Source organism: Echinops telfairi, unplaced genomic scaffold (genome assembly GCF_000313985.2).
Source record: "Echinops telfairi isolate 266 unplaced genomic scaffold, ASM31398v2 ScPeMD7_5;HRSCAF=22, whole genome shotgun sequence".
NCBI lineage: Eukaryota > Metazoa > Chordata > Mammalia > Afrosoricida > Tenrecidae > Echinops > Echinops telfairi.
This window is the reverse complement of record NW_022103901.1, coordinates 14,965,246-14,978,131: the sequence shown is the minus strand read 5'-3', so window position 1 is coordinate 14,978,131 and position 12,886 is coordinate 14,965,246. Positions and strand designations below refer to the sequence as shown.

The 12,886-nt window shown below is 57.2% G+C and overlaps 1 protein-coding gene across 2 annotated transcripts; it reads right to left on the bottom strand.

Moving 5' to 3' along the window:
* Nucleotides 1-4,698: 4,698 nt before the first annotated feature.
* Nucleotides 4,699-12,722, bottom strand: ZNF629 (zinc finger protein 629). Of its 2 annotated transcripts, none has more exons than XM_004705652.3 (3): nt 10,599-12,722; nt 10,398-10,509; nt 4,699-10,260 (listed from the first exon to the last, which is right to left on the bottom strand). In XM_004705652.3, the coding sequence occupies exons 1-3, from the start codon at nt 10,701-10,703 to the stop codon at nt 7,718-7,720; spliced, it is 2,760 nt and encodes a 919-aa protein (XP_004705709.2). In that variant the 5' UTR covers nt 10,704-12,722; the 3' UTR covers nt 4,699-7,717. The 2 variants fall into 2 exon arrangements, with proteins under 2 accessions (XP_004705709.2, XP_045142022.1); XM_045286087.1 differs by having other exon boundaries at nt 10,634-12,722.
* Nucleotides 12,723-12,886: the final 164 nt, after the last annotated feature.

Genomic DNA, 12,886 nt, shown 5'->3' with positions numbered 1-12,886 from the left:
CGCGCGCCCTCTGCCGGTCAGGCCGCGTCCCCTCGGGCCCGGCTCTCCCAGTCCAGGGCCGCACCCACGCTGCCTGCTGCTCGACCAGCTCCCCTGCGATGGCCGCCCTGCCCACAGCAGCTGAAATGTGGGGGCTTCTTCATACCTAATAATGGATTAGGTGGAAAAAAGGATCAGGTGTCAATCTGCTTTGCCAGGCTCTGACCTCTAAGAGAGCCCGAGCCCAGAATGTCAGTCGGGACCAAGGACGGACAGACTACATTCTTAAGGAACTGTCGCGCAGCCTGCGCACTGTTGGGGCCATGGGCCCCTGGCCGCAGGACTCTGACTCGTCACCCCCAAGTAGTGTCTCTGGCTATGATTCCCGAGCCTCTAGGGTGGAGAGGCAGGAACCCCCGCCTGGACCAGTCCTGTTCGCAACTAGGGACACTGACCGGTTGCAGGTACCTCTGGGCGCACTCTCGGGTTCTGGGGCCCTTCCCTCTTTGGAGTTTTCCCTCCGATGCCCCAGCTGCCAGCGTGCCCTCACTACCTGAGCTGGACTATTTCCGCAATTCCTAGGCCAGGACCTCTTAGTCACTTGCCCTGGCCGAGTCTATCCCTAGCGATGGCTGTATCCCAAGAGGAAGATGAGGCTTTCCCACTCCTGTAAAGAGGCACCGTCTTAAAACACCCAGGGACAGTTCTACTCTGCCCTATAGGGCCGCTAGGAGTCAGAAGTGACTGACCCCTCTACATATCTTTGTATGGCCACAGCTAAACTCCACCACTTCCAGTCAGGTTGAACAGTGGTGGCTTGTGTGTGGCTGGGCTCTGAAGGCATGTCACTAGTATTTCAAAAGCCAGCTGGGTCACCCAAAGTGAACAGGTTTCAGCTTCCAGACTGAAGAAGGACCAGGCTGTCCACTTCAGAGAAACTAGCTGAAAACCCTGTGACTAGCAACCAAACGTTGTCAGTGGCTGAAAACCTCATGACTAGGTCAGAGGTTGTACCAGAAGATGAGCCCGCAGGGCAGCAGACACTAAAAATATGCTGGAGGAAGAGCTACCTTCTCAACCACACTGACTCGGAGAAAGCCTGTGGAAGTACGACCTTTGGACCTTCCTTTGCTGATGGGGCAGGACTCAAAATTAGAGGAGACATCCACAAACATGTTAGTACATGGAACTTGGAATGTATGAAGTATTAATCTTAGAAACTTGGAAGTTGTTAAAAAAATGAAATGGAACACATCAAGGTCAACATTCCAGGTAAGCTGAAATAGGCTGATCTTGGCCATTTTGAATCAGAAAATCAGGTTTTAATGTGCCTAGAATTCTACAAGAAGAATGAGGTTGCATTCACCCTCAAAAAGGGCAATTACAGGTCCATCTTGAAGTCCAATGCTGTCTGTGATGGGATAATGTCTTTCTGCATACGGGAAATCCAATCAATACAACTGTTACTCCGACTTATGCACCAACCACCAAAACCAGTGCGAAGAAATTGAAGAATTCAAGAACGATGATGGCAACAAAGGTGCACATGTGCCTGACACAATGGTTGGATGTATGATTGTGATCAGAGTTGTATGAGCCCCCAATAAAATGATTTAACAACAACAAAAAGAAATGGAAGAAGTCTACCTGCATCTTCAGTCTGAATTTGATCAAACATGCAATCAAAATGCCTGGATAATTCTTGGTGGGTGGAACGCAAACGCTGCGATGGTTTGGGTGCTAGAAATGAAGGTAGAGATCTCATTGTAGAATTCTGCTAGATGGATGATAGTAAGCAGGTCATAATAACTACATTTTCCCCCAACAACACAAAGGCTAGGATCTACAGGGACTTCTCCAGATGGAATAATCAGAAGTCACGTTGACCACATCTGTGGGAAGAGACGATGGAAAAGTTCCAATATCATCAGCAGCTCAAACCAGCTGACTGTAGAACCGATCAATTACTCATGCAAGTTCAAGTTAAAGCTGGGAAAATGAAAACGTCCGTGAGAGCCAAGATATGACCTTGCCTATCCCACCTGCATGCCCAAAGCATCTCAAGAACAGATTTGATGCATTACATTCTACTGACAGAAGACCCGATGAGCTGTGGGATGATGTCAGAAACAGACATGAAGAAAGGAAAAGGTCAGTAGGAAGGAAAGGAGAGGTCAAGGTGGAAGTCAGAGGAGACTCTGAAACTGACTTGTAGGGTGGCTATAAAGCACATGGAAGAAATGATGAAGTCAAGTTGTTGAACAGAAAATTACAAGGGGTAGCTCAAGAAGACAAAGCCAAATATAATGAAATGTGCAAAGCCCTACAGTTAAAAAACACACAGCTTGGCATATCTTAAACAGAACTGAATAAACAACTTCAAGCCTCGAGTTGCAATACTGAATGATCCTATGGGCAAAATACTGGATGATGCAGGAAGCATAAAATAAGGTGGAATGAATAGAGCCACGATACTAAAAAGAAGAAGCCAAAATGCAACCGTTTCAAGAGGTAGCATGATCAAGAGCCAATGATACTGAAGGGATAAGTTCATGCTGCACTGGAAACATTAACCAAAAGCAATGTTCCAGGAATTGATGGAATACCAATAAAAATGTTTCAACAGCACTGGAAGCACTCACTTATGTCGGCCAAGAAATTTGGGAGACTGGAACAACTGGAAGAGATACATACTTGGGCCCATTCCAAAGAAAGGTGACCCAACAATGCTCAAATTACAGAGCAATACCTTTGATATCACATGTAAGTAAAATTTTGCTGAAGGTCATCCAACAACGGTGGTAGCCGTGAATTCAGGAGAGGACATGGAACGAGTTATCATTGCTGATGTAAAATGGATATTGGCTGAAAGCAGAGACTACCAGAAAGATGTTTGGGTTTACTTGACAAAGGTATTGAACTGTGTGTCACAACAAACTGTGGCTAGCCTAAGCATTCCAAATCAGTTCCCTGTGCTCATACAGAACCTGTACATGGATCAAGAGGCAGTTGTGCAAATAGAACAAGAGAATACTAACTGGCTTAAAGTCAGAAAAGGTGTTTGTCGGTTGGTACTCCCTCACCATGCTTATTCAATCTATATGTGGAGGGCTGAAAAGAGTTGCTCCAAAGGATTTTCAAGACTATCTGTCTTTACCAGAGTAGAAAGCCTCACCTGTCTCCCAGGGAGCAGTTAGTGGATTCGAATCTCTGACCTTGTGTTTAGCAGCCTAACTCATAACCCACTATGCCACCAGGGGTCCTTCTGAGCATGCCGCAGCACCCTGCCCCCCCCCCCAATTCACTGTCAATACTGGCTCATATCGAGTCTATATGACAGAGCTGAACTAGTCCCTGGGGATTTCTAAGACGAACTCTTACTGGCAATAGAAAGTCTCCACCTTCTCCCATGGAGCGGCTGGGGCTCTCAAACTGCTAACCTTTCCATTAGCAGCCCAACAGGTAACCAACCAGGACACCACCTGGGTTCCCAAGCACTAGACCACGAAAATGAGCTGCACCTGTGGAGAGAAAGAAGCACAAATAGTGCCCTATCCCCAAACCTTAAAACGAGACTCTCCGCCCACTCTGGATTCGCGGCCAACTCTCATCCCCAATCCGCCCAGCCCTGCCTCTCCGCCTTCCCTGTCCCTGCAGACCGTATCCCGCAGGTCCCTTCCGCCAGCAGGCTTCCCCAGCCCTCTGCTGTGGCAGGTGCCATCTTGGGGTGGCGGTGGGGGTGGGGAGTTCTAGGGCCCCTTTTAAGTCTCTGCTCCTGTGCCTGCTCAGAAGTCCTCACTGGAATGGGCTCTGTGATACCTCACTGCCCCTAGAACTGGGGACGCAGGGAATGTGAAATGGCAGAGTGGACCTGCACCCCCTTCTCCCACCCCTTCCTCCCCTCCCCTCATTGTCCAGATGAGGAAGTGGGAGGTGGGACAGGGAGGGTCTGTCTCCCCAGGCACTTGGGTTGGGTGTGAGGGGGTGTGTTTCCTGGCTGGAGCCGGAAGCCCTTGGCAGGTAGAAGCAGAGGCAGGCGGCAGGCCACAGCGAGCTTTGATTTCAGACAGCCACCTATAGGACACGTGGCCAGGCCTAGGCCCATGGAAGATCACGGTGGCAGTCCAGGCATGGAGGATTCTTGGTTCTTTGGCCCAACAGTGTGAAGCTGGGGCACACCCAGGCAAACCCGGGGTGGGGGTGAGGGGAGAGGCTGGGCTGCGGAGGAGCCTGGTTTCTGGGCTTTCCCTCAGTGACTTGCTGTGGCTCTTAGGTGAGTGGCCCCTCTTCTCCGGCTGAGCCTCTCCACAAGGGTGAGACCCTGGACTAGCATGCTGAGAGGGAGATCTCTCCTCATGGTCTGAGTTCAGAGAAGGGGCTGAGCCAGGTGTGTGTAGATACCAGGACAGGCTTTCTGGGGGGCATCCTGGCGAGGCATTGGGCTGGGAGGGGCCCTCATTGGACCCTCCAGCTGCACCAGAGCCAGCAGGCCCCATCATCCAGCAGCTTGCTGGAGTAGAAGCCAAGCACCAGCATGTTCCGTTCCTTGGCTCTGCCACCATTTCCTTAGGTTTCCCCCTCGTGCCCACCCTAACCCACCCCCAGGTTCCCCTCCAGAGGTAGCAGATGAGCATTTGAGGTCACCTGTGGGCCCTGGTTCTGAGAAAATGGGGCACGCTCTTTCCAATTGCTCTCGGCTGAAAAGACAGAAACCGCTGGGACATCTTATTCCCTTTATTCTCTTCAACGAATCGACAGACCACCAGCGACACAACACGGTTAGACACAAAACACTCAAGGGTGGGGCCTCTCCTCGCTTGGGGTGGGGGGGGCGGGCCAACTCAACAACTCAAGCCAATGGGGCTGCCCCGGTGGGGGGCAGTGGGGTCTGTGTGGGTGTCATGGAACCCTGCTTCTCAGGAGGATTTCGAGTCCCCCCACACACACACACACAATTCAGGAGTTCTCTAGAGTTCCCATCTGACCCCCCAGAGCCAAGTGGTTTCGAGTGTCACCCTAAGCTCAGGGCACTTTCTCCTCCCCCAGTGTTTCCTTAACCCTGTGGGGTGGGTCTGGGTCCTTCGTGGAGCCGAGTGCTGGGACGGTGTGCGAAGCCTCTCAGACTCAGCTCTGGTGGCAAGGGCTGAGGCCACTCCACTTGGTGGGCCACCTCTCCCAACCAGCTCTCACCTTCGTTTCTCCCAACAGCAGCTGGCTAGAGGGGAAGCACCTGGCTGAGAGGTGGGGGCAGGTGGCCCAGTGAGAACAAGGTCTCCCGGAGACACCTTTCCCCTGCGCTGAAAGCCCAGACCCCATGAATCGTGTCCACCCACACATCTTCCCTTCAGTACCGGAGCTGAGACCCTCAGCCCTCACCTGTTCCTACAACATGCGAGCATCCTATGATGTGCTACACCCTAGCCTCTGACTACGGGGGCCATCTCCCCTGGACTGACCCTTGGGCCCCGAAGGCTGTTCCCCAGAATGATTTTCTGGGGACTAGTTCCTTAGGCTGGTTTCCAAGGGGGTCTGCTTCTAGCTTTACAAGGGGCTTGTCTCTACAATTTAGTTTCTTTCTGCTCTTATTTGAAAGGGGGTGGGGTGGGGGGAATCTTAGACTTGGAGCATTTAACTCCTTTTCCTCCTCCTGAATGGGAGGTCCCCTTGGTTGAGTTTTTCACCAGAGGTCTAGAGGCAGGCTCCCCTGCCCTCTCAGCAGGGTTTTCTACCAGGCATTTGGGGGGGGCTGCAGATGTTAACAAGGTTTTTCCCTGCAGTCATCCATGGCTTGCTCCCCCCACCCCCAGCCTGGAAGCATTCTACATTGTGATCCTTCCCAACCTGAGGATGAGGATCATTCTTCAGGGGCAGGGGGATGAAGGGTGAAAGAACTTGTAGGTAGAGTTGCTGGAGGTCTCTCCCACAGCTGTGCAGGCATCCGGGTCCCCCTCTCTGGGGACATAGCCGCAGGAGGGCCACTTCATCCCGTGTGTTATGTCAGCACAGCACCGCCTTTCAGCTCCAGCATGAACCAAAGTTGTCCTCAGGCTGAAGAGATGTGTGTCCTCAATAACATGTTTTTCTCAAGAGTTCGCTCTCTCCAGCCATTTGAGGGACACACACACACACACACACACACAAAACCAGTCATGTGAGTGACTGTGGCTGAATGTGTGGTAATCGTGTGTGGGGTGTGAGAACAGGAGAGGGGCCTGGCAGGGAAACCCCGTTTCTCCTTCCTTCTGTTTCTCGGGTTTCTGGCTGAGGAGGAACTAGGCCACCATTGCCTGTGTGGGGTCATGACAGCCTCAGAGGGCTCCAGGCACCAGGAGGGCAGGGAAGGTGGTCAGGCCTCTGTAAACTCTTCTGGGACCCACGGTCCCGTCCACGGGGTGTCAGCCAGCCACAGTTAGGAGCAAGTCACTTGTCCTGCAGCTGCCTTACGGACAGCTGGAGTGGAAGACTAAAGTTTCAAAAAGCAGGTTGTTGGCTAATTGAAGCTTTCTACTTGATCAGCTTGCCGTCTCTCGTTACCACAGAGACTCCACCGTGGCTCTGGTAGACTGGAAGGGGTGAAGCCTAGACAGGACTGGACCGGACAGAGAGGCCTTGAGTCTCTATAGGGCGGTGTTCTTTGGAGGTCAATTAGCAGCGGACCACCCTCTCCCACTGAGGACAGAAGGCGGAGAGACGGGCTGTTACCACAGCAAGATTCCAGGAAAACCTTCCTGAGAGTGAGACCTGAGAATGTGGCAAGAGGGGCCCTCTGTCCCTGGCGTGGCTCTCGGAGCTGAGAGAAGGGGTATCAGTCCTGAGTCAGGGCGAATTCTGGGCCACCCAGGAGTGAGCAGGGTTCTCCCTTGAACCATTTCTCCACCTCAAAGCAACCACAGCAGCCCCCCATTCCTCCTCCTCCTCCTCGTGTGTGGGGTTCCCAGTGTCCTTACGTTCTGTGCACCCCGCAGCCCCCCCCAACATCAGCCTCTTGCTATCTTTTCCTTTTTCTCTTCCTTGCCTTCATATTTGATAAGGAATTCCACAGGCCTTCCCCCCTCCCCCGTGCTCTTGCACACCCCCACACTACATAGCTTCTCTGACACTGGCCTCTTGCCCAAGAAGCCCACTGTGCGCTGAGCTGGCTCCTCTCCTCAGCTCACTGGGCCTCTGCCGTTAGTCTCATGCCGTCTGGCTGCTCCCCAGGTGAGCGCTTTCCTTAAGGGGCTTCCCACCCCGACTCTCGGGGGGCAGCAGCGGGGGATGGTGGACGGACAGGATGGACACCATGAAATAGGTTTATGGGAGGCTCGCCTACACCTTCTGAGGGCCACGGTTATCCCGACCCTATAGTTTCACAAGGCCTCTGATAACAGTTCTATAGGGCTGTCTAGAGACGTATTGGGACCTCTTCCTACAAGTAATAGGGCTTTTTAATCCACTGTGGTTTATAGGGTTTTCTCTGCTACAGACTTAAAAGGATTTTGTTTTCCTACATATTTATAGGGTTTCTAACCCAAGTGTTTCTATGCTGCCTTATAAGTGGTTCCCCCCCACCCCTGCAACAACTTGATCGGGTTTCTGGGCCCCGGATGTAAAAGCTACTACTGCCCCGGGTTCTCTTGCCTCCGCTTTCTCTACCATGTAGCCGGGTGTTCTTCCTTCGTCTGCTTTCTTCTTGGGAGGCGCCGGTGTGCCTCTCAGTAGAGAGAGAGAGAGAGAGACCGCTTTCTCCACACCCTCTTCAGAGGGAAACCCCGGGGTGGCAGCTCCGGTGGAGCAGGAGGGCGGCGACTTCGCTGAAGCCGTCTCCACACTCGGGACACAAATAGGGTCTCTCTTCCAAGCGGGACTTGGGCTTCTCCCCTTCTCCGCGGTTGCTACTCCCCGTGGGGGCGGGGTCCGCCCCTTCGGGGGCGCTGGTGCATAGGGTGGCTGGCTCGGGCGGCGGGGCCTCGGGGCTGGGGGGCTTGTCTGGGGTGTGGGTCTCCTGGTGCCTGGCGAGGGCCAGGCGGTCGAGGAAGGCGGCCCCGCAGTCGGAGCAGCTGTAGGGGCGGGCCCCCAGGGGGCTCGTGAGGTGCTCCAGGAGTACGGACGAGCCCCGGCCCAGCTCGGCGCCGCTCTTCGGCGCCTTGCCGCCCGCGTGCACCTTCTGGTGCTGCAGCAGCTCCGAGCTGAGGCCGAAGCTTTTTTTGCACTCGGGGCATTTAAAGGGCTTTCGGCTCAGGAAGGGGCTGGGCCCTGCCCCTTCCCCGAGGCCAGTCCGGTAATCGGGGAAGGGGCAGGGCTTCTCGCCGCCGTGGCTAAGCTGGTGCTGGAGCAGCAGGGCGCGATCCAGGAAGCTCTCGCCGCAGAGGGCGCAAAGGTGGGCTTTGGAGGAGAGCAGGCCCAGGCGCTGGCTGAAGCTCTCGGCCGGCCCGTCGGGCGTCTTAAACCGCTGTCCCGGGGGCTCGGCTCGGCCGTCGGGCGCGCCGCTGGGGTACGAGTTCCCCCCGAACGGGAGCCTCGGGGGCCGGCACTGCGGGGGCTTGGGGGCGGGGTGTGCCAGCAGGCCCTCGGCGTTCTTGTAGGGGTTCTCCCCGATGTGGATCCTCTGGTGCTGCATGAAGATGCCCTCGTCGTTGAAGCCCTTGCCGCACACCAGGCACTTGTGGGGCTTGGCGCCCGGCGGCGGGGTCAGCAGCGCCGGGTCCCCGAACCCCAGCAGCGAGTCGCCCTGCGCTCGGCGCGCCGCGGGCGTCTTGCCCCGCTCGTGGACCACGCGGTGCTGCTCCAGCTCGTGCGCCTCCAGGAAGGCCTTCCCGCAGTCGGCGCACACGAAGAGGTTCTCGTCCATGTGCGTGCGCACGTGCGTGATGAGGTTGGAGCTCTGGCTGAAGCTCTTGCCGCACTCGGGGCACTTGTAGGGCTTCTCGCCCGTGTGCGTGCGCCGGTGCTGGATGAGGTGCGAGCTGCGGATGAAGCTCTTGCCGCAGTCGGCGCACTTGTAGGGCTTCTCGCCCGTGTGGATGCGCTGGTGGCGGATGAGCGTGGAGCTCATGATGAAGCTCTTGCCGCAGTCGGCGCAGATGTAGGGCCGCTCGCCGCGGTGGATGCGCTGGTGGTTGATGAGGTTGGAGCTGACGCTGAAGCTCTTGCCGCACTCGGGGCACTTGTAGGGCCGCTCGCCCGTGTGCGTGCGCTGGTGGCGCAGCAGCGTGGCGCTCAGGGTGAAGGTCTTGCCGCACACGGGGCACTTGAAGGGGTCCTCGCGGAGGTGCGTGCGCTGGTGCTTGATGAGGGTGGAGCTGTGGCCGAAGCTCTTGCCGCACTCCAGGCACTCGTAGGGCTTCTCGCCCGTGTGCGTGCGCTGGTGCTGGGTCAGCTCGGAGCTCTGGATGAAGCTCTTGCCGCACTCCGTGCAGCGGTAGGGCTTCTCGCCCGCGTGGATCTTCTGGTGCTTGAGGAGGTTGTGGTTCTGGCCGAAGCGCTTGCCGCACTCGGGGCACTTGTAGGGCTTCTCGCCCGTGTGCGTGGCCTGGTGCTGGATGAGGTCGGAGCTGCGGTAGAAGGCCCGGCGGCACTCGCCGCACTTGTAGGGCTTCTCGCCCGTGTGCGAGCGCTGGTGCTTGATGAGGTTGGTGCTCTGGGTGAAGGCCTTCTCGCACTCGGTGCACTTGTAGGGCTTCTCGCCCGTGTGCGTGCGCTGGTGCTGCACCAGGTTGGAGCTCCAGCTGAAGCACTTGCCGCAGTCCGGGCACTTGTAGGGCTTCTCGCCCGTGTGCGTGCGCTGGTGCTGCACCAGGTGGGAGCTCTGCGTGAAGCTCTTGCCGCACTCGGAGCACGTGTTGGGCCGCTCGCCCGTGTGGATGCGCTGGTGCCGCAGCAGCTTGGACCACTGGCTGAAGCTCTTGCCACATTCGTTGCAGATGTAAGGCTTCTCGGCCCCTGACGGGCGGCCTTGGACCAGCTCCCGCAGGCTCGGCTCGGTGGCGGGCACCACGGGCGGGCTGTTCCACGTGGTCAGGGCCCCCCACTGCCAAGTGGCCTCGCAGGCCTTGGTCCAGTCGGCCGGAGCAGGGACGACCTCAGGGTCCGAGGGGTCTGGAGGTGCCTGGAGGTCCGAGGGGCTGGCGGGTCCCGGTGAGGCTGGGGAGTCCTGGGGGGTGGAGGGAGCCAGGGAGGGCCCCTCCAGGGTCATCTCTGCAGGGTCCTTGAACTCTGGGCTCTGAGCTGGATCTCCCAAGATGACCTCCTCCCCAGAACTTTCTTGCCGGGAGCTCTCCTCGTCGTTTCCACTTTCAGCGCCTACAGAGGAAAAGGGAGTCTCCAGCCCCCACCTCCTTTCAGCACGCAGTGGATGGGGGTCTGCTCTCGATTCCCTCTCCTTTGCTCTCGCCCCTCCACCACCCCCACAGTCTGGTTCCCCACCCCGGCGCCCTCACCTCTGTCAGCATCCTCGTGGCTCTGCTCAGGGTCCTGCTGCAGATCCGGGCCCCACAGCACCGTCTCCGGCTCCATCCCAGAGCTCAGGATGCCAGGGGGCCTTCCGGGAGCCTGGTAAGGAGAGAGGAGCAAACAATGGGAGCTCATCGCCCCATTTGCCTCACCGCCCCCTCCCCCTCCCCGCAGCCACACTCCCCAACCTTGGCCCACTGGTGAAAGCTGCCACGGAACTCACTGCAGACGTAGAGGCCCCGACGGGCGAGCTTGCACCAGCTCTCGCAGGCTGGCTCATGGGCCGGGACCATTGGGGGGCTGTTCCACGCAGTCAGGGCCCCCTCACCGCCAACTGCCCTCAAAGGGCTTTGCTCCAGGCAGACAGGGACAGGTAAGGCTACCTCGGGGGCCTGGGGCTCCAGGAGGATCTGGCCTTCCCCCCTCCTGCCCAGGCCTCCGTCATCCTTAATGAGCTTCAGTTGCCTATCCCCCTGCTTTCCTGGGCATCAGCTCTCCGTGCCCCTCCCCCTCCGCAGGCCTGCGTCTTGCTCCAGATCTTAAAATCACAACAAAGCACAGAGATGAATGTAAGTGTGTAATTAAGAGCTCATCAGCCGTAACCCTTTGAACCCAGGCTGGGGGCAGGAGAGGTAGCTGACACCCACTGCCTCTAATGCCCCGAGGCCAGGGAAACCTGTTGTTTTGCCAATCAGTGGGAGCTTATTACCACTCTAATTTCCCTCCTTAATGGGACTGCTAATTGGAACTAATAAACTTTTTCCTGTTGAGCCCGAGAGAGAACTGAAGTTGCCTAGGGGCACTTGAAGGGTTAAAAAAAAAAAAAAAGAAGAAAAGAAAAAAACCACTCCAATTGTCTTGAGGGAAGAGGGGCTGTCCAGGTGGGCTGGGGCCAGTTCCAGCTAGGCTCATGCCAGAGGTGAGTGTGTGTGTGAGAGTCGCAAGCAGTCTGGTGGCGCAGGAACCAGGGAGGGGCAGTGCCTTCCCCAAACTCACTGCCAGCACTCGATGGAACTTGAGTCAGAAACTCCGGAATAGTGTAGACCTGCCCCTGTGAGTTTCTGAGGCTGTAACGGGCCCCATCTTTCTCCCTGGAGAGAGGCTGATGGTTCTGAACCGCAGACCTTTCGGTTAGCACCCCAACTCACCTCCACTCCTGCACAAGAGCTCCTCCCTGACCCAGCCTCCTAACTCTGGGAGGAGGCCCCCAGGAGGGGGTGGTGGTGCTGTACATTTTACAGATTAGGGCACCAAGAGCGAGCACAGAGACCAGACCTCTGCAAGGTGACAAGGCACAGTCTGGGAAGCGCCTGAGGCCAGATCCTAAAGAGATGCCGGTTTCTCTGTCTGGCCTGCCCCTGCCCCTGGGAGAAGGAGATGACCTTGGGGATCATGTGAGCCTCAGAGCCAGCCCCGGGCTGCTGGCACGAGCTGGGGCTGAGAACAGCTCAGATAGTGCCTGCTGGTGGTAAGAATGGGCCGGAGAAATCCCGGGAACTAGGAGGTTGGTGCAAACAGCCTGACTGTGATCTCTGAGCAGTGGCCCCCACTGGAGCCGGTCACCATGGGGCCCCTCCCTCAGACACCACCTGCAGCTCCTCCACCCCTCCCTCTCCTTCTGTGTTGTGGATGCTGCACCAAGTGCCCAGGGCAGTGCCTGGGACAAGCCATGGGCTCAGGAAATGTCTGTTGAATGGACGAGTGTCCCTTGCTTCTGGAGAACAGGTTAGGTCCGATGCCACTGACAATTCTGTTGATGAGCCACAGGGTGGGAGGCAAAGGACAGCAGGTCGGCACAACAGGTCACTTCCCAAAAGGGTGAGATGATTACTGGATGGGGGTGCGAGGCCGCGCAGGAGCCAAGAGCGGTAGAATTTAGCACAGCTTTAGACTCCGACGGTGGGAGGGGGGCTCTGCGCGGGATGAGCACTGTGCGTGGGGGCAGCGGTGCCAGGAGAGGGGCCAGGGCGGGGCAGCCTGGTTTGGGAGGTAAGTGGGGAGGAGGAACTAGCTGAGGAGGGGCAGGGGTTACATGCTTGGCAGTAAAGGAATTTCTTCATGTCTGCAGGGACTTAGGCTGAGAACACCCCAGGCCGGCTAGTGTCTTCGGGGTGGTGGCTCTGCCAGATTTGGCGAGGGGTGGGGGTCTGGCTGGCTCTCTGAGGAGGCTGCAAAGGGTTTGCTGAGGCCAGGTAAGGCCTTAATTGTGTAGAAAACGCAGAGGAAGCGCTCCAGAGGAGAAAGGAAAGGGTTAACGGAGGCCAGGCAGTCGGGGAGCTGGCGAGCGGGCCCAACAGAGACAAGAAGTGCTCGGCGCCAGCCCAGGCCCTGGCAGCGGGCACGCCTAGCCCCCCGGCCTCGGCCCGTGCGAGGGGGGCAAGCGCAAGGCCGAGCCCCCGCCCGGAGGGGTGCAGGGAGCGGCCCAGGGTGACCCTGACAAGGTGGCACCCTGGCCTCGGCGCGCCCCCGACGCACG

What these genes read in the sequence shown, in the direction of transcription:
- ZNF629 (XM_004705652.3), bottom strand. Translation starts at nt 10,703, where the DNA reads ATGGTCCCGGCCCATGAGCCAGCCTGCGAGAGCTGGTGCAAGCTCGCC. An exon ending in GCTTTCACCAGTGGGCCAAG is followed by an intron (nt 10,510 to 10,598) that starts GTTGGGGAGTGT and finishes TCTCCTTACCAG; the next exon opens with GCTCCCGGAAGGCCCCCTGG. An exon ending in CCACGAGGATGCTGACAGAG is followed by an intron (nt 10,261 to 10,397) that starts GTGAGGGCGCCG and finishes TTTCCTCTGTAG; the next exon opens with GCGCTGAAAGTGGAAACGAC.